The sequence below is a fragment of the Lachnellula hyalina genome, assembly GCF_007821495.1.
Source record: "Lachnellula hyalina strain CBS 185.66 chromosome Unknown contig00130, whole genome shotgun sequence".
NCBI classification, from domain to species: Eukaryota; Fungi; Ascomycota; class Leotiomycetes; order Helotiales; family Lachnaceae; genus Lachnellula; species Lachnellula hyalina.
This window is the reverse complement of record NW_022157244.1, coordinates 25494-48094: the sequence shown is the minus strand read 5'-3', so window position 1 is coordinate 48094 and position 22601 is coordinate 25494. Positions and strand designations below refer to the sequence as shown.

Here is a 22601-nt window from a genome sequence, read left to right as displayed (position 1 = left end):
CCTCTTCTTCATCTCCACCTTTGATCTTGCGCCGAGCACAATTGTTTAAGCAACTTGCAACGTCCTCTATACAGCACAAATTGCGCGCAGGACTCTTCTAGGCGCTTCTGCTTTGGTACCGGCTCGCGCAATCCAAATTGAATCAGCAGCCGTCGATCTCTTTCGACGAAGGTCGTCTTCAGGACGCCAGATCGTGAGGTGATATAAATTCAATACCGCCAAAGTGCATTCTCAACTCTTCGTCAAGCTTAGCACGACCCTCCTTTGCGAAAAAGCAACACAAGACTTTCGAACTCGTGCTGCCGTATCGCGCAAGAGACAACAAGTCCGCAAGAGACGTCCCCGCCGTCCAGTCTTCGACGAACTTGATAATATATACCGGCCAAAGCCGTACAAGTCAAAGATGATTCCCCAAACTAATCCGGGCGATAAAGGCGCAGAATGGAGCGAGAACTTGAACATGACTCTCATGTGCAAGGACTGCAAAGAATTTCCACCCAACCTTGTCGAGGAGTTCTCCTCTGGTGACATGGTCTGTGGTTCCTGCGGCCTCGTCTTGGGTGATCGCATCGTCGATACCCGCTCTGAGTGGCGTACGTTCTCCAACGATGATCAAGGCAATGATGACCCGTCCCGTGTGGGTGATGGCGCCAACCCTCTGCTCAACGGCTCTCAGCTTCAAACCACCATCGCGTTTGGTGATGGCAACGCTCGAAGCCGCGATCTTCTCCGCGCACAAGGCAAATCTGCTAATGATAAGGCCACTAAAGGCCTACTTGCAGCATACAAGGAGATTGGTGCTCACTGCGATGCCGTTAACATTCCAAAGAATGTTTCTGACACTGCCAAACATCTCTTCAAGCTTGTCGACGATGCCAAAGCCTTCAAGGGCAAGTCGCAAGAAGCAATCATCGCTGGTTGTATCTTCATCGCCTGCCGCCAGTGCGGTGTTCCACGAACTTTCCGCGAAATCTACGCTCTGACGAAGGTTTCCAAGAAGGACATTGGTCGAACTTTTAAGGCTCTGGAGAAGTTTTTTGCCCAAGATAGTGCTGGTAAGGTTGCGATGGCTAATGCTGCTGGTGGTAAGTTGTGTGCAGATGCTATACCAGTAGTTCTATTTATTGACATGCTATTTCAAGGAAATCTCCAATCAACAGACACGTACCAGACCACTACCTCTACCAATGCCAAAGACCTATGTCTCCGTTACTGCAGTCAACTTGGTCTCAAGTCCCAACAGTTCGTCAAAGTCTCTCAAGGCCTCGCCGATAAGATGTCCACCGTCGGTGATCTCGCCGGTCGTTCTCCACTATCAGTCGCTGCCGCTTGCATATACATGGCCTCATTCTTGCTTGGCAAGGGAAAGACTCCGAAGGAGATTTCGCAGGTTGCTGGTGTTAGTGATGGTACAATCCGCACTGCGTACAAATACCTGTACCAAGAGCGCGAGAGATTGATTGAACCAGATTGGATTGCTGACGGCAAAGGCAAGATGGACAACCTTCCAGTCGGTTGAATGGGTGATACCATAAATTGATCTGGCATGGCTTTGGGGTTGGCGAGAGGTGTGGCACGGTCTCGTTCGACTGTCCCTGCTTTTGATTGCAATTGGTCGTTGCTGCTTCAGGCTTGAGATCTTCCATGCAATCTGATGTGTTGCGGGATTACGATGGGATATGCCTGGTTAATCCTTCTGCGCTCATTTTGACGGGCCTTTGCTTATGAGCATCGATATCCCCGTCACTTAAATTGTTGCGGAACGAGTCTGGACATTGATCTCTATTTTACCTGCTAATCGGAACAGGACAAGTTTTAGTGGAAGAGAAGTCTTCTATATGCGATGGCGGTGGTCGCTTGTGGCGAAATACCATGTAAAGAAATACAAGCACTTAACCACATATGATCTGCCAGTAAGGCCTGAAATTTGTGCCATGTTTGATGTCGTGTTTTAGTAGTTTCCGTGAGGGCTACCATTCCGATAAGGTCCATTCTTCTACTCCTTGCATGTATTCATTATTATTACGTGTCCCTTCTAAATCCTCTCACTAACATGCGTCAAAGCCTACCCTAACAAATTCAGTCCCCAGCCCTGGCCTCTTAGCCTCACGACATGAATGTCCTACAATTACTGTGGAATCAAAGTGAGTGGATATGAATCGTTTGATATGAAAGCCAGCTAGTCTCAGCCTTACGGCTCACCTGCGGGGATGCTGCTGATTGCTAAAATGCGTACATATTGTAAACAAATGCACTTCACTTGTAGAATAGCCTGAGGCTAAAAAAGCTAGGCACTTGAAGTCCTCTAAATGTACTTGTAAATAATATATTTCCTGTGCTGCAGTCAGAAGTTCGGATTACTGAATGCTCTATGTCGTTCACCGGGGCCGAAGTGCCTCGGCACATTGAGCCATGGTGGGGAAGCTCAAATCCGGGGTATCGACAGACGACACCCTTTCTTTTACATTGCACACTTCCTCCACCCACCCAATTCCTTTTCCTTTTCCTTTATACACATTTTATCCTACAAACACAGTACAAAATGAGCAGTCCAGGAGCAGGTTTCGAGTACCCACCTACAGAAGTATCTTGGTTAAAGAGAGATGTCCTCCTTTTCGCCAACAGCATTGGCTGCACAAATGATGAGCTTCACTTCCTCTATGTACAGTCTACATCCTTAGATCATATTTCTAATATCTAACAATAAACCAGGAACTCCACCCCAACTTCTCCGTCTTCCCAACCTACCCCGTCATCCTCCGTAATTCCTTCCCACTTTCCTCCCTACCCCTCTACAAACCCTGTCTAACAACTCCATTCCACAGCATTCAAAGGCACCAGCCAAGAAGTAATCGACTTCTACGCCTCCCAGACCGCAACTACTATCCCGGACATCCCCAAATTCGATTCTCGCCGCGTCGTCGACGGCCAACGCCTCATGACCTTCTACAAGCCCCTCCCTCCCACCTCCGCGGGCCGCAAGTTCGAGCTGCGCCAGAAAGTAATCGGCGTGTACGACAAAGGCAAGGCTGGCAGTGTGCTCGAAACACAAACCGATATCGTGGATAAGGAGACGAGCGAGGTGTACAGCAGCGCTATTGGCAGCGCGTTCTTCATGGGGCAGGGCAATTGGGGCGGGCCCAAGGGACCGGCTAGTCAGAACTTCCCTCCGCCAGAGGGTAAAAAGCCGGATGTTGTGGTAAGTCATCAGACGACTGCTGATAGTGCGTTGCTTTACCGGTAAGTTATTTCCAGGGGCGATTGCAGGAGGAATATATAGCTAATGGTAACAGATTAAATGGTGATTATAATCCACTTCACGCTACCCCTGAGCCGGGACAGAAGATGGGCTTTGGTGGTGCGATTATGCACGGACTTTCCAGCTGGAATTTTGCTGCCCATGGGCTGCTCAAGGCTGTTGGTGGGAGTGATCCCAATAATATGAAGGAGTTTCAGGCGAGATTCGCAAGCCCCGTAAAGCCGGGTGACAAGCTCGTTACTGAAATCTGGACGTTCGGAGAGGTGAAGGATGGCTTTGAGGACATTCGGTTTGTGACTAAGGTTGAGGGTGGCAAAGTATGTTTGAGTAATGGAAGGGCATTGATTAAGCCAGTTGCAGGGAAGAGCAAGTTGTAGGTTATAGGGGATCATCAAGTTCTACATAAAAATGAGTATATGAAATCTATGGGTTTGTTCTTCTCAAGTCTCGCTTGGCGAGAAATGCTTGCAATTAGTTCATGATGCTTGCACAATATTTGAGTTGAAGAGTGTCTGATAAGGTTGAATAGTATTTGGTAAGTTGTACATGGGAATGTATCAATGTATTTATTCGGTAGCTGCCTCGATCCCATCTCACCTATCACAGTTATAATGATCGATTCGTTTAATAAATCTCATTCTAATATAAAGGAGGTTGAAAAAGGCAACGGGATGACGGCGGTTCTTGTCCATATTGCTCAATGCAGGCCGTAGAGCTTCGGTTGCAATTTCCATTTGAAGGACTCGTTCAGTTGTTCTCTAAAGCTCTAGCTAGATATCCCATTCTTTGTCTTGAATTCGTAGGTAGAATTGTACAGGTTCAACTAACACAAACAGAAAAAGAAAAAGAAAGTTGTAGATACAACAGAAAGTAAACAATAATAGAGAACAAAGAGATTTTATACAAAGCCATTGTTCGGAGATGTATAAGTCATCGAGGGCCTTCCAGACCCCTAGTTCCCGTCCAAAGTTTCGCAATCATATATCACATCAAAACAATCTAATAGCAAAAACATGCCAACCACACCCGCATACAACGAAAATGGGGAGACGCCAGCAGAAGAGCGTCTACGAAAGGCACGAGAGATAGAGGAAGGAGAGAAGTTAGCCCGAATTCTCGAGCTAGAACAGGAGGAGCATCGACAAGTCGTCCAGATGGATATTGACCTCCAAATTGCTCAAATTGAAGCTGCCGAGAAGAGGATTCAAGAAAATGACGCCAGGGACCGCAGAGAAAGAGAATTAGAACAAGAGCGGCGAGAGATCGAAGCAGCTAGGCAGCGCGTCATCCGCCGCGAACAAGACAAAGAAAATTCTCGTCTTGAAGCTAAGGCAGAGGCAGAGGCGAGAAGGATCTGGGCTGAGGAACTTCAGCAACAGGAATTTCGACAACAGGAACGTCTTCGTGTCTACCGAATCGAGCTGGAGGCTCAAAGGGCTGCTGCTTATGAGGAGAGACTAGCTAGAGAAGCTCTTGCCAAAGAAAGGGCCCAAAAGCTTGAACAGGCTCGTATCAAGGCAGAGGAGATCCGAATTAAGCAAGACGAGGCCAGAAAGGCTGCTGCTCGTGCGGTATTAGCCAAAGAAGCTCTCGCTAAGAAGGAAAGGGATCAAGAGCGTGAGCAGGCTCGTATCGAGGCAGAGAGGATCCGAATGGAGGAAGAGGCAAAAAATGCTGCTGCTGCTGCGCGAGATGAGAAGCTGCGGGCTGATCAAAAGGATAGAGAGATCAGAGCATATCTTAAATGGGAGAAAGGGGCTCGGAGGATCGAGGAGGCAAGACTTGAGCAGATTCGTGGCCAGGCAGAGGAGATCCGAAAATGGAATGAAGAGAACGCGGATGCTTTGGCTGCGCGAATGGAAGAGCTGCGGGTTGGGCAAAATGATAGAGAGACTCGGAATACAGGGGGTGAGGTCACGGCTAGGGAGATTGAGTCGAAGAGAAAGAGAAGAGGGACTTACTTGAGAGTCGGCATTCCCATCCAAGCTCTTGAGACCAATATGCCATCCCCTGCGCCGCAACCAAGAGCTGACCAATTTACAGAAGAGTCCTTCTCAGCACCTGTCAGTTCTCCATCTCGGTCATTGACTCACAATAGAGAGCCGCCTACAGGACTGGCAAATGCTGATCGTCTTGCAGAGGATCCCGTCTCATTACCCTTCACTCCTTCACCTCAGTCAATAACTTCCAACAGCGAGCTTCCTTCAGAAGCAAAGACTGAGCATCTTGCAGATGAGCCATTCTCAGCACCCTCCACTCCTCCACCTCAATCAATGACTCCTGACCGAGAGCCACTCTCAGAACCGGCAAGGAATGACCATCTTGCAGAGGAGTCCGTCTCACCTCCCGTCACTCCTCCACCTCAGCCATTGACTCCTAACACTAAGCCACCCTCAGAAACCCAGTCGATTAGAACCGAAATCCCAGCACTTCCACTCAAAGAAGGAGGCGAGACCTTCTTAGAGTTCTTACTAAGAATGAGAGATCTGAACGTTGAGATTGAACCAGGCGATGAGATGCCGGCGTACTATAGATCTCAACTCGAAGGATGAGACAGGAAGATAAAACAAAGGCCGTGTACCACCGTGCTTGATGGCTCCAACAATATTTCCAATTTTCGACGCAAGCTATCGCTAGGATGGGAGCTGCAGGATGTCGTTGTAAGCTAAATAATTTTAACGTATCTGTAATACAATTTCTTTTGACATACCAAACGAAGTTGAAACCAAATCTCTACGTCATATGATTACAAGTGAACATAAACACATGTTTCTTAAAATAACACAAGTAATTTTAGAAGATGATAAAACCTAAAACTTTCTAGACTCTTGAAGATCAATGCTTTTGTCTAAAGTGACAAAGGACAGGGAAGTGACTTGTGATTTAGCCATTTTGTAAATGAAAAGGCAGCCAAATACCAAGCAAGACTTATTAACTAAAAGGAAAGACGACGATGTATGCATAAATACTAGGAGAAGACCAACAACTTGACGGACACGTTTCAGAAATCTGAATTTCTCGGAGCTAAAAGCATCTGCACGCTTAGACCCAGATACATATTGTTTTGATAGCTAGACCGTTAACCGTACCAGGTCAACTTTGCGTCATGATATACAAGCCTGAGCGACTCTGAGGACCACTATCCTAGAGGCGTCGAAAACACCCCTAGTTTCCCCGCTTAGCATCCTCTGCCTCATTCTTCGGCACTCCCACAAACGCCGGAACAACAACTGAATTGAGATTCCTAAAAGCCTAGCACCACACAAGTCAGCGATACCCCGCAAGAACACCAACCGCATGCAAACTCACCTTAGCAAAAGGCCCCTCGGGCAACTTCCCATCCCACTTATCCTCCACCCTCACGATCTTCTTCCCAGCATCATCAGTATAAATATTGATCAGGCTATCAATCGTCTGCTCCTTTCCAAGCCCCTTGATTTGATATCTGGTCTTCAGATTCATTGAGATGGGGTTTCCTGCCGAAGTGACGGAGTGGTGCAGCTGTTCGATCTCGGAAAACGCGGTTTGTAGGCCGTACCATTGGGCTTCGTATTGTTTGCGGCCATCGGCTTTGGTGATGGGGTCATTGAACGATGCATCGTCCTATGGTTGTGTCAATGATGAGGCGTGGGAGACAACTCAGAAGTGTGAGAGAGCTTACAGTCCAGAGTTGAAGTTTCTTGAGCGAGGGACGGCCGGCGAAGAGCTGGTAATCGAACTTAGTACATGAAACATTAACCGGAAGAATTAAGAGGGCATTGACTTACATCTAGAACACTGCCTACTAGGAGCTTTTGCTGTGCTGAAAGATACACACCAGCAGCTGTTTGGACATTTGTATTTTCAATACCTAGCTCGCTGGCCGAAGGAGCATTTGTGCCTGCATTTTTCTGCGCAGCAGCAGTAGATGAAGGGACTCCGGTAGACATTTGTCTCAAGCTGGAGGTAAATAACGTGGGCTTTGTTGCTACGCTTCTGATGCAAGTTCTAAGATTTGAAGTTGAGAGAATTGAAGAAGTCATGAAAAAGGATCTTGGTTGAAGAGTTGGAAAAGAGAAGAAAGGTGGCTTTCTGAACGAGATATGATTTCCTTACATACCTTAGCATAACATAGCGTCAACGATATTGTAGACAAAGGCGATAATGGAGTGTATTGACATCATCACTCTAGCGAGGGGAAGGAGGGAGGAAGCGGGAGCTAAAGACAGGTACGGTACGGGTACGTACCGCACGCTAACTCACTTGAGAGGCGATAGATACCCCGCCCCCTTTTCATATGAAAATGATAAAAGAAATTGATAAAGAAACTTCGCATGCTGAATGAATCCTTTTCATATCGAAGATTAATGAAAACCAATTAGAAGGCTATGCTACGTCTCACTTTTCTTTCCCTAATAACTAAACTCCATTTTGTCAAATCAAATTTCCTCCCTTTCTTTGTATTCAAGAAGTCATTCCACCATCATGCTTGACAAGAGCTGCAATCTTGCTTGCTAGGTCGTCTGCCTCGCTTCTCGTGGCTGCCTCCGCATACACCCTGACCGCATCTTCTGTGCCTGAAGCTCTTGCGAACGATCTTCCGTCCTTGAACTTGGATACCAATTGGTCAATCCGGTCCTGTGTGCCTTGAGGTTCAACCAATGTTCTCTCGGCATTGGTTGTCTTGAAAATGTTTCTATTGGCAACCTCAACTCGTACCAATCTGTTGGGGAGGTCGGTATAGGTCAGATCCCATTCCTTGGGAGTCCATGACTTATGTGCCAAGATCGTTTCGACGAGGAGCATATCAGAGAGCGCATCACCAACAGTCTGGTTGATCAAATCTGTAAGTGCGCGAAGAGTTTCCAAAGCACTGGCTTGAGCAGGAGATTCGGGTTCTTTAGTGCTGAAAGCCTTTAGGGCCTGCTGAGAGAACACTACGGTTCCGTGGCCATTCGCTTCAAAGTAGACACCAACGTCGAACTTCGTCGCAGCGTGATGCAGCCACTTTACACCGGTTGGCGTGCAGACAACTGGCAAACCAAGCGTCTTTTCGACATATTTGGTGCTGGCGCCATTTGCATACGCAGTCTGGACAACACCAATCTTGAGCTCTGAAGCGAGTCCAGCTTCTCGGGCAAGGTCACCAATGAACGACGCGGCAAGAGTTGCAATCCGGTCACCGTCAAGAAGACGGAAGCCATGCTCAGGGTCGTTGAAGTAGTAAATGATACGATCGGCATCGCCATCATAAGAGCAACAACGCTCGTTATTACCTGCCTTTGATGTTGGCGGGGCTCGTTGCTTGGTCTTCACATAATCCGCACCGCACTGTAGGGGCTTAGTCTCAGAAGAGAAAAGAGGAAATCTAGTCTTACCTCGTGATTCAGAACCTCAGCCTTCAGTACATCATCATTGATGATTTTGATGTCAACACCACCGTCTGAGCCCGCTGGTATATACTTCACGAGCTCCGCCAACTTCGGGCCTCCAACGCCATTGGCACAATCAACAGTAAGGCTTCCAACAGTCTTTCTTCCCTTCATGGCCCTCTTGAAGGCCTTTCCAAGTTTTTCGTAGTATCCCTTCTCACTGACTTCGCCATATGACTGTGGGGTTCCCTCGGTGTTTGTACATCTCGTCAAGTAATGCAATTGTGGTGTTGTGAGGAGCTTGTAATCGGTGTACTCAGTCCCAGTAGCATTCAAAGCATCAAGCAGCGCTTGAACTAGTTTTGGACCCGATGGCCTCGTATCCCGAGCGTAGATAACCCTAGAGGCTGTGTCTGGGTTGATCTTCAATTTCTCCTCGAGGCTCCTATACACCTTCACAACGTCCTCGTCTTTCGCATTGGCGAGTTCGGTCGAGTAGGCTTCCCAGGAGTTCTCGAGCATCTCGCCCATGGGGTCGACGAGCTTCACGCCATTATCCTCGGGAGGGTTGTGTGATGCTGTGATCATTACACCAATTGTCTGCCCACCGAGCTTTCGGGAGCGCAGCGCAGCGACCAGGCCAACACGAAAGACGACTGAATCGAGGAGGGTGGCTTTCATACGAAACCCCGCAGTTCCATATTGAAAGAGGTGATCGACGGGCTTTGGGTGCTTGCTGGAAGCAGCGAGGATCTTAGAATCCATACTGGCGATTGTGGTGCGATTGTTTATGGAAGAATCGAGGTACCGTATAGCAGTCGCAACTGGAATTGAAGAGGATCGAAAGAGAAGATGAGGGGGGGAAGATAAAGAGAGTAAGAACCAGAGATGAGGGGCAGGGGCCGAGTGAGAGATAGAGAGAAAGATATCCACTCCTTCGTATTTGCTGGCGAATTAGTGGCCGTTGCCAACGTAAATATCGCAAACTGGACAGGCTGAGTTGACAGCTATTTTCAGCTCACCGCTTTTGGGGGCGAGGGGCGGGGTATGGATGATCGTTCATTCTATGCACGTGCTTTCGCGCTCCACATTGTCGCGTCCCATCATGAACCTTGCATTGCTGGTATTTACAACGATCACTACTGTCGAGCCAAACAACCAATTGCTTCACGTCTTTCCGACTATTGCAGCTGCTTTCCCTCTTTGCTTGACCAATACACCCAAACAGTTTTACTTCTTCAACCTTGCTCACCATGGTCGACGAATGCGCCAATCCCCTTTTGCTAGGATGGGTCAAAGAATGGCTCGATCAAGCTCGAGACCGCAATTCCAAGGGTGTCACTGTCTATAAAAAGGCCTATAACTCTTTGAAAAGTTGCCCTTTACCATTTACACATCCATCCGAAGCAAAGCAGCTCACTGGCTTTGGAGACAAGCTTTGCCAGCGTCTGACAGATAAATTGAAAGACCACTGCGAGGAGAATGGCCTTCCAATGCCGCAAATACCCAAGAAGAAGAGGAAACGACCCGCCAATGCCGACCCCAATGAGGACGACGATGGGGAAGGCGATGAAGATGAGGAATCCGCACCAGCCAAGAAGCCAAGGAAAACCAAGGCGTATGTGCCGAAAGTACGTTCTGGAGGGTATGCAATCATCCTGGCTCTCTCGACTTTGGACGAGAATTCCCGGAGTGGTGTAACAAAGCAGGAAGTGATCGAACTGGCGCAGCCTCATTGTGATGCCTCTTTCACAGCTCCAAGCGATACGACAAAGTTCTATACGGCATGGAAGTCGATGGATACACTGAACAAGAATGATCTAGTCTACAAAAAAGGACGACCAGAGAAGTACTATCTGACGGATGAGGGCTGGGATATGGCGAAACGGATGAGGAATACAATTAGTGGCAACGTCGACATTATATCTCCTTCCAAGAAAAAACCTTCTAAGGCAAAGAAAACTTCCTCGAGAGCGGCAGTATCAACCCCTTCACCTTCCAAGCCATTGAAACAAAAAGCGCCATTATCGGCGGCAGCGGCAGCAGGATCAGCAGCCCTAGCACGAAGCAGCCACAATCACGATTCCTTTCGTTCTTTGAGTTCGAGCCCCCTTCGTGGCCCGGCACCAAGTCCATCCGTTTCTCCGACGAAGGCAAAAGTACCGGGCATCATTCCCGATGGACAGCCTGTTGAGTCCGCATCTTCACTCCCAGAGTTCACGCCAATTGTCTTACCACCCGGTTCTTTCACTGTGGAACTTGTTCTCGATATACGCGAAGTCCGATCCAAAAAAGATAGAGAAGGCATACAAAACGAACTCATCTCGAATAGCGTGACTCCCATCATGCGAGCTCTCGAACTTGGCGACATACTCTGGGTAGCGAAAATGAAAGATCCGGGCCTGCTAGCACGTCTAGGTGCAGAAGGAGATGAGGTTGTACTCGACTGGATTGTCGAACGAAAACGTCTTGACGATCTCATAGCCTCTATCAAAGATGGAAGATTCCACGACCAAAAATTCCGTCTTCGCAAAAGCGGACTCAAGAATGTTATCTACCTCATCGAAGAGTTTAGCCTGAGCGCTGAGAATGCGACCGCTATATCGAAGCGGTTCAAACCGCTATTGCTAGTACGCAGGTTGTGAACGGCTATTTTGTGAAGCAGACGCAGCATTTGACGGATTCGGTGCTGTATCTTGCGAGACTGACGAAGATGCTGAAGGGTCTTTATGAGAATAAACCGTTGCAGGTTATTCCTACTAAGGTCATCACTACGCATAACTACCTACCGCTGCTGGCGCATCTTCGTGAGACGAAGCCGGCGGAGGAATTCCATACCACTTACACAGCCTTTGCGTCCCTTTCATCAAAGTCAGATTCGCTTACACTGAAGGACGTGTTCTTGAAGATGTTAATGTGCGTAAAGGGAGTGACGGGTGAGAAGGCTCTAGAGATCCAGAGGCGGTGGAAGACTCCGAATGAGTTTTTGGAGGCTTATGAAAAGTGTGGGGAAGGAGAGCAGGGGAGGAAAAAGAAGATGGAGCTGGTCTCTAGTCAGATGTCAAACATGGTTGGGAAGAAAAAGATTCAGAAGGCGGTAAGTGTTAAAATTGCTGAGGTTTGGGGAGATTTAAAGATAGACTGAGGGCGGAATGTTGGTGTAACAGCTATATATGGAAGCTGTATTCCGGGAGTTCGGTCTTGGGGCGTTGGAAACGGGCTGTACGACAGGAGTACATATTGGTTCGTTAAGGATGAGGGATAGGAAGGCGCTTTAACTGCGAACATTATAGTCACGTTAAGATTTTACCATGTAAAAGTTGTACTTTTTAACGGAAACAAGTCTTCATTTTATTCTTCATGAATATAGAAGCATATACACTCATAGAATGCCTAGCAGCCTCCGCTATGCTCAACCATCTGAACGCCATTAGAATCCGCCAACCAAATCATGAGGCAGCAGTCATCGTCCAGTGAAGAAGCAGCCGTAAAGACATCCCAAAACATATTCAACAAAGGAACCCAGGGTCTGCGCTCTCAGCCGCGAAATAACCCTTCCACCCATCCTCGTCATCCATTCCATATACTGACTGTACTACATACTCGAGTACTAGCACATCTTGTACTCACAACTCCCCTGCGCCTGTCTCGTCGGGTCATCCGTCTGTAACTGGTACGAGATCTTGACATCCAAATCCCGCTTATTCTTTTCATTTGGCTTATTCTCCAACACGCCTCTAATCTGCTCGCCCTGCTCCACCGTCAGCACCTCCCGCAGGTAGAACACCGTTTGCTTCCAGTGCGTGTACTTTGTGTGCGGGCCCGTGCTGAACCGGATCGGCTTGTGGCAGGCGGTGAAATCGATGTCGAACCACGCGATCAGCGCATGCACGAAGTCGCTGCGGCGGCAGTCGAGCACGAAGGGCGAGGAGAAGGCTAGGTCGGCTGTTGTGCAGGTGTAGAGGTCGAGGGTGAGCACGGCGGTGGGATCGGTGACGACGGCTTTGATTTCGACAGTGTCGACGAGGGGTTCTGTCAGGGCTGTGTGCTTGAGGGGGGAGTAGTCGAAACCGTAGACGTTGTCCCAGACTGGGGAAGACAAAGGTAATCAGCAAAAATGTTACTAAAAAAGGAAGCAACGAAGGGAATTTTGAGGCTAGGAAAATAACTCACAGCCAATCTTCTCATCCTTGTACTCTCCATCCTCAATACCAGCCATGAAGATGGTAGCCTTGTCAGGGAAGATCAATCCATTTGGCGCCAGATACTTGTCGCGCGCATACAAGACAGTGTCGAGCATAGACTCGTACAGCAGGAAGTAACCCATCCACTCTGAGATTATGATATCGACCTTGGGGAATGGCAGCTCCACCTCTTCCATCTTTCCTTGTAGTAGGGTGATCTTGTCAGACATGCCATTGACCTCGACAATCTCTTTGGCTTTTTCAATAATCGTGGACATGTCGACACCGATTACGTGCTTTGCACCCGCCTTGACGGCAAACCTGAGTTTTCAATTTATCAGTACCGCAGCCTTACTTTTGTTTGATTGATGCTTTTAAAGAGTAGGGTGTAAGTAGACGCACATAGAGAGGATGGCAGTGCCGCAGCCGACATCGAGAACGACCTTGTCCTTGAACAGGTGCTTGTTCTGCACAATAGCATTCATGTACGAACGTGTCCGGACCTCATCTTTCTGCTCGAGTCAGTGGGGTGCTTGGAAGGCGAAGGGAAGCAAAGCATCTTTGCAGGTACACACCAACATTTCTTCGTGGATGCCTTTTTTCCTTTCATTAGTAGATTTTTTGGGGTTCTGATGTGGCTCTGGCACATACCATGGTGGTTATAGCTGGGTTATCGTCAGTATTTCCTCCTCCAAAGGGATGTTGGGCATGAACTCACGAGTTAAAGTAATGTACTTCGGAATGGTCCATTCCCTTCATTGTTTCGTCCGCCATGATGGCAGTATGTATCGAAGGAGAGTACGCTGGCAGTGACTGGGAGAGGAGAGGAGGACTAGGAGGGAGGATGAGGGATGAGATAAATATTATACTGTAGGGTAGTTATGAGGCAGCGGTCAAATATGATATGGACCCTGGATTTTTAGTGCAGGGGATTTTTCAAAATTCTGCCCGCGACCGCCCTTGCGCTCTGTCCGAAGAAATTCACTCCATCACAGGTTAAGGGCTTTTATATGATAAAAATCTCTGTTTAAAGATCAGAATTTACCTACGCTGGGTTTCGTAATCCATAGAGATATTACATAATTCTATCTGATAAAAAGAAGTACAGTATCTGGCGATTGTTTTGTATACCAGCTTCGTTCATCACGTGAAGATATTGAAAATGTAAGAGTAATTCTCCGAGGCTTCGCCGTATGAACATTGCACTAATACAATATGACAAAACTCATTGGGGAAAAGCTGAGATAAGATGTAAAATAAGAAAAAATTGGCAAGCAAAAAATAGCTCTTGATTCTGGACCCATAGTTGTACATATTGAATATTAACCCCTATTCTCACCTTATGTTAGTTGGTTGGTCCAAAAAATAATTATATTATATTCACATTCTCGCTTAGCTTAGCTTTGGTGCCCGCCCGCCGTCCGCCCACACCACACTCTGATCGCCACCTTTGTGTGTTTGCTCTCTTTTCTTCCAATTTCAAACCGCCATACAACCCTCCAACAATATCACCCCCCCCCCCCCCCGAACATCAGCCAACCATCCATTCGCCCGTCACGTGTGATCTTGCAGCGACAGATCACTATTGCTTTGCCTTAAACACATTGCTACGATCTCGAGAACGGCGAGGAAATTTAATTTGCGGGGTAGCAGTTGGGGTATTGAGGCACCATGGGTCGAACACCAGCAAAACCTATTCCCCAGAAGCGGGACAATCCCCTCAGAGGCAGGAGAGAACCCATTAGAGCTCCGACCATCTTCACTCAGAGGGCTGAAAAGGCTGCCGCGGCCATTTTGAACGCGAAGAAATCCCAAACGGCAAAACCAAACAGCTGCGGTGATCAAACTTGCACCAACTCGGTTATTGTAGACGGCGTTTGCATAGGCTGTGGTAAAGTGGTTGAGGATAACAATATCGTTGCCGAAGTCCAGTTTGGCGAGTCTGGTAGTGGCGCTGCTGTTGTCCAGGGTAGTTATATAGGCGCTGATCAGGGCGGTGCGCGCTCTTCTGGACCTGGCTTTCCAAGAGCTGGCGGTGGTAGTGGAGAAGAAGGGAGAGAGTCTACGGTTAGAGAAGGTAATCTTTCAAAATACTCTTTACCTTGAGACAACCAAGGCTAACTGTATGTTCTAGGAAAGCGCATTATGCAATCAATGGCAATGCAGTTCGAGATTAAATCCGCTACCGTTGACATTGGTTGTCAGATCTTCAAACTTGCGGCTATGAATAACTTCGTCCAAGGTCGTCGTATGGATGTCGTCTGCGGTGTCTGTTTATACAGCGCCTGTCGCCAAGAAAAGCGATGCAATGTAATGCTTATTGACTTTGCCGACCGGCTTCAGGTCAATGTCTTCAAGCTTGGTCGCACTTTCAAAGCACTACATGCCGCCGTTTCCATTGCCAAGAACGGCATAAATCCCGTTCTTCCAGAGGATTTGATCTGGCGATTCGCATCGAAACTTGAATTTGGCAGGGACTGCAATAAAGTCGCCGAAGATGCAATCAGAATGGCCCAACGTATGAGTCTGGATTGGATGGTTATGGGAAGAAGACCATCGGGAGTCTGCGGAGCTTGTCTCATCTTGGCAGCCCGTATGAACAATTATCGTCGGTCTATTACAGAGGTCGTCTACATTGTCAAAGTCACAACACACACAATTCAGAAGCGTCTAGATGAGTTCAAGATGACTCCTAGCAGTGCTCTCACCGTCGATGAGTTCCTCAACAACGAGTTCTTGGAATCCTCCCACGATCCGCCGTCCTTCTATGAACAGACCGACGACTTCCAGAAAAACAAGAAGAGAAGAAAGCGCAAACGCTACGGCCACGACGGCCTTGAAGGTGTAGGAGAGGATGATGATGAAGCAGAAAGCGTTGATGATGAAAACCAGGGGCACAAGCGCCAGAGAACCGGAGCGACTTCGAACCCAGAGCATGCACTTCCAACTATCGAACTTCGAAGAGATGCGGATGGTTTCGCAATTCCACCACCACCAACCCAGTCCTCTTCTCAATCCGAAGGAACACGCCAAGTTGACCAATCCTCTGATATCCCTATCGATCCAGATTTGGTTGATGAAATCATTGCCGATCATACAGAAACATCTTTCCAGAGACTTGTTGAGAACTTTGGCGATGCCGGTACCAATGATGAGACTCCTGCTGGCTCTGTGTCCGGCTCTATCTCTAAGCTTCAAGGAGTGCAGGGAAATCGATTTGTATACGTCCCGGACGAATGGGCCACTGATGAGAATGAATTGGCGCAGCAAATGTCCGAGATTATCTCAGACCCCTCAACAGTTGAACACGCCACCGAGTACGCCGCAGCGGAAAAGCGCGTGGCCAAGCACATGGCATTGGCTATGATATCGCAAAAGATCATCCCTAGTGCGCCAACAATTGGAGAAGACGAGTTTGCCGACGACCCCGAGGTTCAGAACTTCATCCTTTCCCCAGAAGAGGCCGCAAAGAAGGAGAAGGCGTGGATTAATCTGAACAAAGATTGGCTTCGAGCACAGCAGATCAAGGAGTACCAGAAAAAACAAGAAGCCAAAGGTCCCCCAAAGGCGAGGCGCATTCGAAAGAAGAAGCCCCGTATCGGAGAGGGTCAGACGAGTGTTGCTTCTTCGCCTGGAGAAGCTGTCGAGGGTGTGATGAAGGCGCGGGGCTTCTCCCGCAAATTCAACTACAGTGCTTTTACAGACATGTTTGCGGATGATGGTCTTGGAAGCGCAGCCACCAGCCGGGTCGCAAGCCGTGCTGGAAGTGAGCTGGGCGGATCGACTCCTGCGTCAAATGCGGTTACTCCAGCAGCATCGGTCGCAGGAAGTGCGCCAGCTACTCCAGCTGCCGATGCGGACAGCGAGATGGGTGATCCTGACGATTATATCGACAATCCGGATGACTACGTCGATCCCGATGCAGAGGGGAGTGTTCAGGCGGAAAGTGTAGCTGAGGATACAGAGGATTGGAAGAAGCAGCTCGACAACGGGGATGCCAATCAAGATGGAGATGAAATACCAGAGGATGATACCGAGTATCCAGATCTTGGATTTGGAGATGAAAGTCATCCGTTTGACGAGGAAGATGGTGCTTTTGATGGTCCTGAGGATTTCGATAACTAGTGAAGGAAGTTGAGAAGTTTTTATTAGGGTGTGAGATGGGATCAGATGATGGAAATGGAAAAATAAATGGGAGGAGTACATGGCGTTGATTAATGGTGTTTACGGAAGGGCTTTGGGATACTTGTACTGTACTATACGATGGCATTCCAGCAAGCCAACGAAGATACCCCGGGATCATACACCAGATACAGAAGGCCAGCAGCTCTGGCTTGTAATAAATAACAGAAATCTCATTAGCAAAAGTCATGGTCAGGTGGACTTTAAGTCGTGAGGCATAACAACCATTCCATACCTACCTTATACTTGTAGATATACATAATCTACTCCCCTGAAAAGTCCAAAGCCAATCAACCATCAAGAGTGGTAAAAGTTGCACGTGCCGCACTATCCCAAAGAGGGCATGGCACAGAAACTGCATGTCATGCAGTAGTAGTCACCAAAAGCAGCACTCATAATCGCCAATTCAGGTATTCCACTTAGCTCGGCGCATCCCAAACCAATGCCGCTTTTTCGAGCTCGGCCAGGATTCAAACGTCACGTCAATCATAAGCGATGCGATGCGATGATCCACAGGAATTCAGGTCCGAGCACCGATTTATGGGGCCCAGACCAGAGTGAGCTCCATGCCCGCGCCCGCGCCCGGCTCCCAGAGTCCCCCTCACATCATCCAGCTCAGCTCTGCCCTGCCCTGCCCTGCCTTGCTTTCCCTCCCTTCCGTCCATCCATCCATCCATCCATTCATCCATCCATCACCCCTTCTTCTTCAACCTCAACATTTAACTCTGAAAACCAATTGACAATTATATCAAACATGTCTTCCAGGAGAAAGAAGGACGAAGAGCTTGTCGCTCTGCCAAGCGACGAATCCGAGGAGGAGGAAGAGTGAGTGCTGCTTATCCATCCACCATTCCACTCTGATCATCGCAAATACTTTCCATGGCTTCAATTGGGGTCGCTGCAGCTTCGAGTATCGTTGCAAAGCTTAACCACAGCTGGAATAGATGATAAGTGCCATCTATTGCCACCACGGCCTTATTATCAGCCCAAAATATGATATCGTCATTGTTGTTTTAGCCTGAAAGCTCAAGCTAATATCGATTGTCTGATCAGATACGAAAGCTCTGATGGCGGACCTCCGATTGAGGACGACGATGAGGAGAGTGAGGAGTCGGATGAAGATCCAGAAGATGATGAGGAGGAAGTTCCAGAGGGTATGTATTCCATGCGCCACTTATATCCTTGGCATTGTATTCGCATATACATCTCCTGTGGCTTTGATTTGAGCATTCCAAGCTAATGCGATCAAACAGAAGCTCCTTCATCCAAGAAAAAGCGCAAGGCCGCTCCTGAAGATGCGAAAGAGGAGGCTCCTGTGAAAAAGAGCAAACCCACGCCCGGACACCCGGAGCCCGACGACCTGAAAGACGGTGGGGACTTGGACGAGGATGAGAATCCAGCAGTCCCAGCTACTTCTTCGGAAAAGAAAACCGCAAAGGCAATTGAGCCAGAAGATGACGATTTCGAAGAGGTAGATGAGGTTGCGGCTGGCGAGGAAGATTCTGAATGAACGCCGCCTTGCGCTATGAAGAAATGATAATGGGATTGGAAAGGAAGGAAACGGAGCTTGGGAGGATTGATTTGTTGAAATACCTGGGATGGAGAGAAAACGAAAAGGGAGTTGTAGAAGCGGCTATAGCGGCTATCTGCTTTGCTCTAGATCTCCTATGCAATCCAAAAGTTTCCTGTCTCGCCCATTAATAGATCAGATCCTAGTTCTATGCGGCTGAAGGACCAGCGTCCGAATCGTGTAAGCATTGCGCAATTTGCATTGACAGATCGGAGCGCAGGGCCAATGCTTGCACCTATTGTTTCAGACTTGTCTGAAGACGTTTCCGCAGTACGGAAATGAGAGATAAGACTATCGGCAATTCCCTTCAAGTTTTTTATGTTGAATTGTTGAACTCTTTTTTTGTTGATAGCTCATTTTTTAGCTTTGGCTTTCTATAATTCTGTCGGGGTTTGTACTGCGAAGCGGGTGTACTGAGGAATCACGTACCTGGTATCAGGGACGACGTTTCACACTCAAGCATCACAAGTTCCTTCGTCGTCACTAAATACTTGCTGGATCGAGGAGACCCCTCATCTCACTCTTGATCGTCTAGCAGTTGCATTGAACTGTCCGTCTCTTTCATCAGGAACAAGCTGGAACGTTGTTTGCCCTTTTCCACATATCCATCAACATGGCCAGACGTTTCTCACAGCTGTTCATAATGTCCCCGTGGAGCAATACCTCAGCACCATTATTCCTCTCTAATGCCGACTATGATGTCCTACCGTCGGAGGATCTCTGTTCCAAGAAAGGAAGAAAACGTGACACAATAAAGGACTTCGCAGCCCTCCTCTTCGCTGGCGGCCGTCCTCGACTATCCAAAGATCGGCCAGCAGTGAAAAACGCACGTCCTCTCCCTTTAATATCATCAGAACCTCCTCTCTCCCGCCACGATTCAGGTCTCGGCTCCGAGAAGTCCTCCACCACCTCCATCACAAACCTCCCTATCCAATCGCCCCAGTCCGCCCTACCCTCAGATCACTACCATGACCTCCAAATCCTCATCCAGGCCCTCGAAATCCTACTCCAGAACCAAGACGCAATGTCCCACAGCGTCGCAAAGAACCTCCTAGGCCTCATGGCCGTAAAAGAGCTGCACATCAAAGCCAACCGACGGCTCCAACCAGAGTGGAAAGCCGCCCTGCTCAAGGAAATGAACGCCTTGCGCGACGAACTCTGCGTGCTATTCGCCAGGAAAGCTACCGTGCAGCGACGAAGCCTGGGCTTACTCTCGAAACTAAAACTCGGCGACGGAGGATGTAGAGTGGAGGTTGAGGCTGCCTTGAGCAGGGTTAGGAGAGATATTGTATATCAGGGGATACTGTCCGAGGGCGTCGTTGATGCGATTACGAGCAAGTGCTGGAAGAGTCGGTGGGTAAAGAGTACGAATCATGGGTTGGAGACGAAGCGGTTTGTGGGGTTTGTCGTTGGGAGGGTGAGCAAGCTGCATGCTTTGTCGAGGGAGGTGGAGGGTGTGATAGAGGGAATACAGAGGTTGAATGGAAGGGCGGATGCAGGCGTGTTAGGTTGATGCTTAGAAGGTAGGGTTTGTGTTGTAGACTTATGATACCACGATGTTATGATGGAGTAATTGAATTGGGAGGGGGACGGGGTAGGAGTTCTAGGCTGTTAGCGAGGAAGGCACGATCGTCTGTCTTTGCAGAGTGTTCGAAGCGCACCCACCAGGTCCATACAGTGAGAAAAGATTATCATATCGATCTCGACAAGATGCAGCTTTGGTGTATTTCAAGAACACTTCCATTTCCCTGCTCCTGAGATTCTCGCAAGTGCAACTCGAACCAAACTTAGGCGCTCAAGAGCGATGTTTTCGATTCGAATACAATACATCCATCCCTAAAGTAGTTCCGTTCCTGTTGGTCTGTCAGTCAGCTTCAAACAACCATTGGTGGTAGGGACAAGTAAGTGAATTTTCACTCATCATCCATACGACTGCTGCTCCGAATAATTGACAAACAGAGCGCTGATCTGATCTGGTCTGATCTTTCCGATCCGATCTGAAATACAGATCCCAGTTACTTGATCTCGATCTTAAACTCTGATCTTGCTTGGCAGGCGGCGTACAACAAACAGCCTTAATGAGATGACCGGAATGAATGGAGCCCAAGCTCGAGCCCGAAAGTTATCACACATATATAGGTACGCAACACGGGGTTTCTCCTGCTGTTCTAGACCTCGTGTTAAATCTTGATACTAGCCTATACCTATCCATACCTAGGTAGCTTGCAAGTCCGAAGCTCGGTGAAAATGTATAATAAATAGCTCGCCTAAAACCTACCCCTTTTTACTTGCTTCAAAGTGATCTCAAAAAACCTAGAGAATACCTTGCAGTAAGTAGAACTTTCTACGAATACTGAAGCATCCAGTATAGACAATTGGCGATAGAAACCTACCATAGTTCCAGAGATTAGGGGTTTGGTGCCATTACTTCGGCGATTTGCAGGTCAGCCCTGAATTCCCACGATCAAAATGTCAGGAACCAACGGAAGCAGTCATGGCGCGAGAGATTATCTCTGCTCCATACGCTTACTAATAGATAATACAATTTAATGTATGTCAAAGTGTTATAACATCGTATAGTATTGGAATTGAACACATACCTACAAAGAGAGAAAGATGTACTTTGCCTAGCTACCCGTAACCGCATTCGGTTATATTTCCCCCATATTATAAATTCAAGGCATGTTATCGCATGACGGCAGTGGCTAGGGATAGACAAAGACATGACAGTATTGCCTTTGGTGAGTCGGTGGCGAATAGGTTTGGGACTGGGACTATTTTGTCGACTTCTGTATTTCTCTGTTTGCCAAATAGAGGCAGCTTCTATTGGTTTTTCAAGAACAACCATCTCACAATGTTAAACCTAGATGGAGATGAAACTCGACTGAACATTTCCAGCGTTCATTCAATGTTTACACTGCTGTGCCCATGCGATGGTTGGAGTTGGAAACATCGTTCTGTCTGATGTGACGGGATTCGAGGACACTGTTACAAGAAGTATGCGTAGTTGGAATATGATCTACCAAGGAGAATAAAATCTGGGCCGTTGGAGAAACGATTTGCAAAGCGTATAGCGCCCTCGATGGGTCATAAGAGGCTATTGCAAACATTCAACCATCACAATGAAAATCGGTCTTACTCTTGACGTCTTTCCGAGATAATGTAAAGTGTTCTTCGATTTCAGGACAACTGCGCTGCTGAGAGAAACTGTCCGTCGCGATTGATACTATTGCCGTAGATAATTATTGATTCCTTGAGCCCTGCTGGACTAAATATCTCACGTCTACTGAGATATACTTAGTATAAAAGCAAATAAACCATTGCCATATGCTTCAAATTGAAATTGATCCCAGCCATCGCCGTGCAAAAAGATAATATGCGCGCCAAGTTATAGACGTACGGAGTACAGTACATGTTGAGATAGGTGCACTTGGCAGAGGGTCCTAGCAACTGCCGTGTATACTGTATTGCAATACATTATCATAACGCTGACACAAGGATAACAATCAGCAGAAACGTTTTCTTATCGTCTCGCCACTCAAGAACACTCGTCCTGATTACGCGGGGATACAACTTCCATACACGCCACTTGGATCCAATTGGAATGGGTGACCGAGTCGATGAAGGAGATATCGGCGTGATGGTGGAAATGTTTTCTGAAAACGGTAATGTATTTTAAGCGCTGCTCCACACCCTATCGAGGATCCGGACTTCAGGAACTTCCGTACGAATCAGGTGGCGAGTAATGACGGTTTTCGATAAGTACTTTGTACCCTCCAATCTTTCCCCCACGTCCAGACAAGGCTGGCTGCTCATAGTGGAGTGTACCTTTGGTGTCGCAGAGCCTCGAGAGTCGAGAGTCGAGATACGAGGCTGTGCCTTCAGTTAACGGCCCTATACTGTACCTTGCGCTTAATCTTGCACGCCACGCCATGGGTTTCAGATTACAATAATCTATTTGGTATTCGATCTCTCCATCTTCGAGGAATGCAGGACCAGTTCTCGTTAGATGCTGCACAACATAGGCGCACGCGGCCCTCGAGTTTCAAGGAGCC

General features: G+C 48.0%; 6 protein-coding genes across 6 annotated transcripts; 3 read left to right on the top strand and 3 right to left on the bottom strand.

Moving 5' to 3' along the window:
• Positions 1 to 403: 403 nt before the first annotated feature.
• sua7 (Transcription initiation factor IIB) lies at positions 404 to 1519 on the top strand (the record flags this gene model as incomplete). The annotated part of the gene is made up of 2 exons (XM_031151560.1): positions 404 to 1085; positions 1143 to 1519. The coding sequence occupies 2 exons, from the start codon at positions 404 to 406 to the stop codon at positions 1517 to 1519; spliced, it is 1059 nt and encodes a 352-aa protein (XP_031003236.1).
• A 1023-nt stretch (positions 1520 to 2542) lies between these two features.
• Positions 2543 to 3636, top strand: ECH2 (Enoyl-CoA hydratase, peroxisomal; the record flags this gene model as incomplete). The annotated part of the gene is made up of 4 exons (XM_031151559.1): positions 2543 to 2662; positions 2713 to 2761; positions 2826 to 3240; positions 3294 to 3636. 4 exons carry the CDS (start codon positions 2543 to 2545, stop codon positions 3634 to 3636), a joined length of 927 nt encoding a protein of 308 aa, XP_031003235.1.
• Positions 3637 to 6424: 2788 nt separating this feature from the next.
• LHYA1_G006623 (uncharacterized protein) lies at positions 6425 to 7197 on the bottom strand (the record flags this gene model as incomplete). Its single annotated transcript, XM_031151558.1, has 4 exons — positions 6425 to 6511; positions 6569 to 6862; positions 6921 to 6965; positions 7027 to 7197. Coding segments are annotated over 4 exons (597 nt in total), but the record flags the coding sequence as incomplete, so codon positions are not given.
• Positions 7198 to 7702: 505 nt separating this feature from the next.
• On the bottom strand, positions 7703 to 9375 carry AGM1 (Phosphoacetylglucosamine mutase; the record flags this gene model as incomplete). The annotated part of the gene is made up of 2 exons (XM_031151557.1): positions 7703 to 8569; positions 8617 to 9375. 2 exons carry the CDS (start codon positions 9373 to 9375, stop codon positions 7703 to 7705), a joined length of 1626 nt encoding a protein of 541 aa, XP_031003229.1.
• A 2845-nt stretch (positions 9376 to 12220) lies between these two features.
• rmt1 (Protein arginine N-methyltransferase) lies at positions 12221 to 13568 on the bottom strand (the record flags this gene model as incomplete). Its single annotated transcript, XM_031151556.1, has 5 exons — positions 12221 to 12699; positions 12784 to 13115; positions 13197 to 13306; positions 13370 to 13397; positions 13513 to 13568. The coding sequence occupies 5 exons, from the start codon at positions 13566 to 13568 to the stop codon at positions 12221 to 12223; spliced, it is 1005 nt and encodes a 334-aa protein (XP_031003232.1).
• An 897-nt stretch (positions 13569 to 14465) lies between these two features.
• Positions 14466 to 16919, top strand: brf1 (Transcription factor IIIB 60 kDa subunit; the record flags this gene model as incomplete). The annotated part of the gene is made up of 2 exons (XM_031151555.1): positions 14466 to 14871; positions 14929 to 16919. 2 exons carry the CDS (start codon positions 14466 to 14468, stop codon positions 16917 to 16919), a joined length of 2397 nt encoding a protein of 798 aa, XP_031003231.1.
• Positions 16920 to 22601: the final 5682 nt, after the last annotated feature.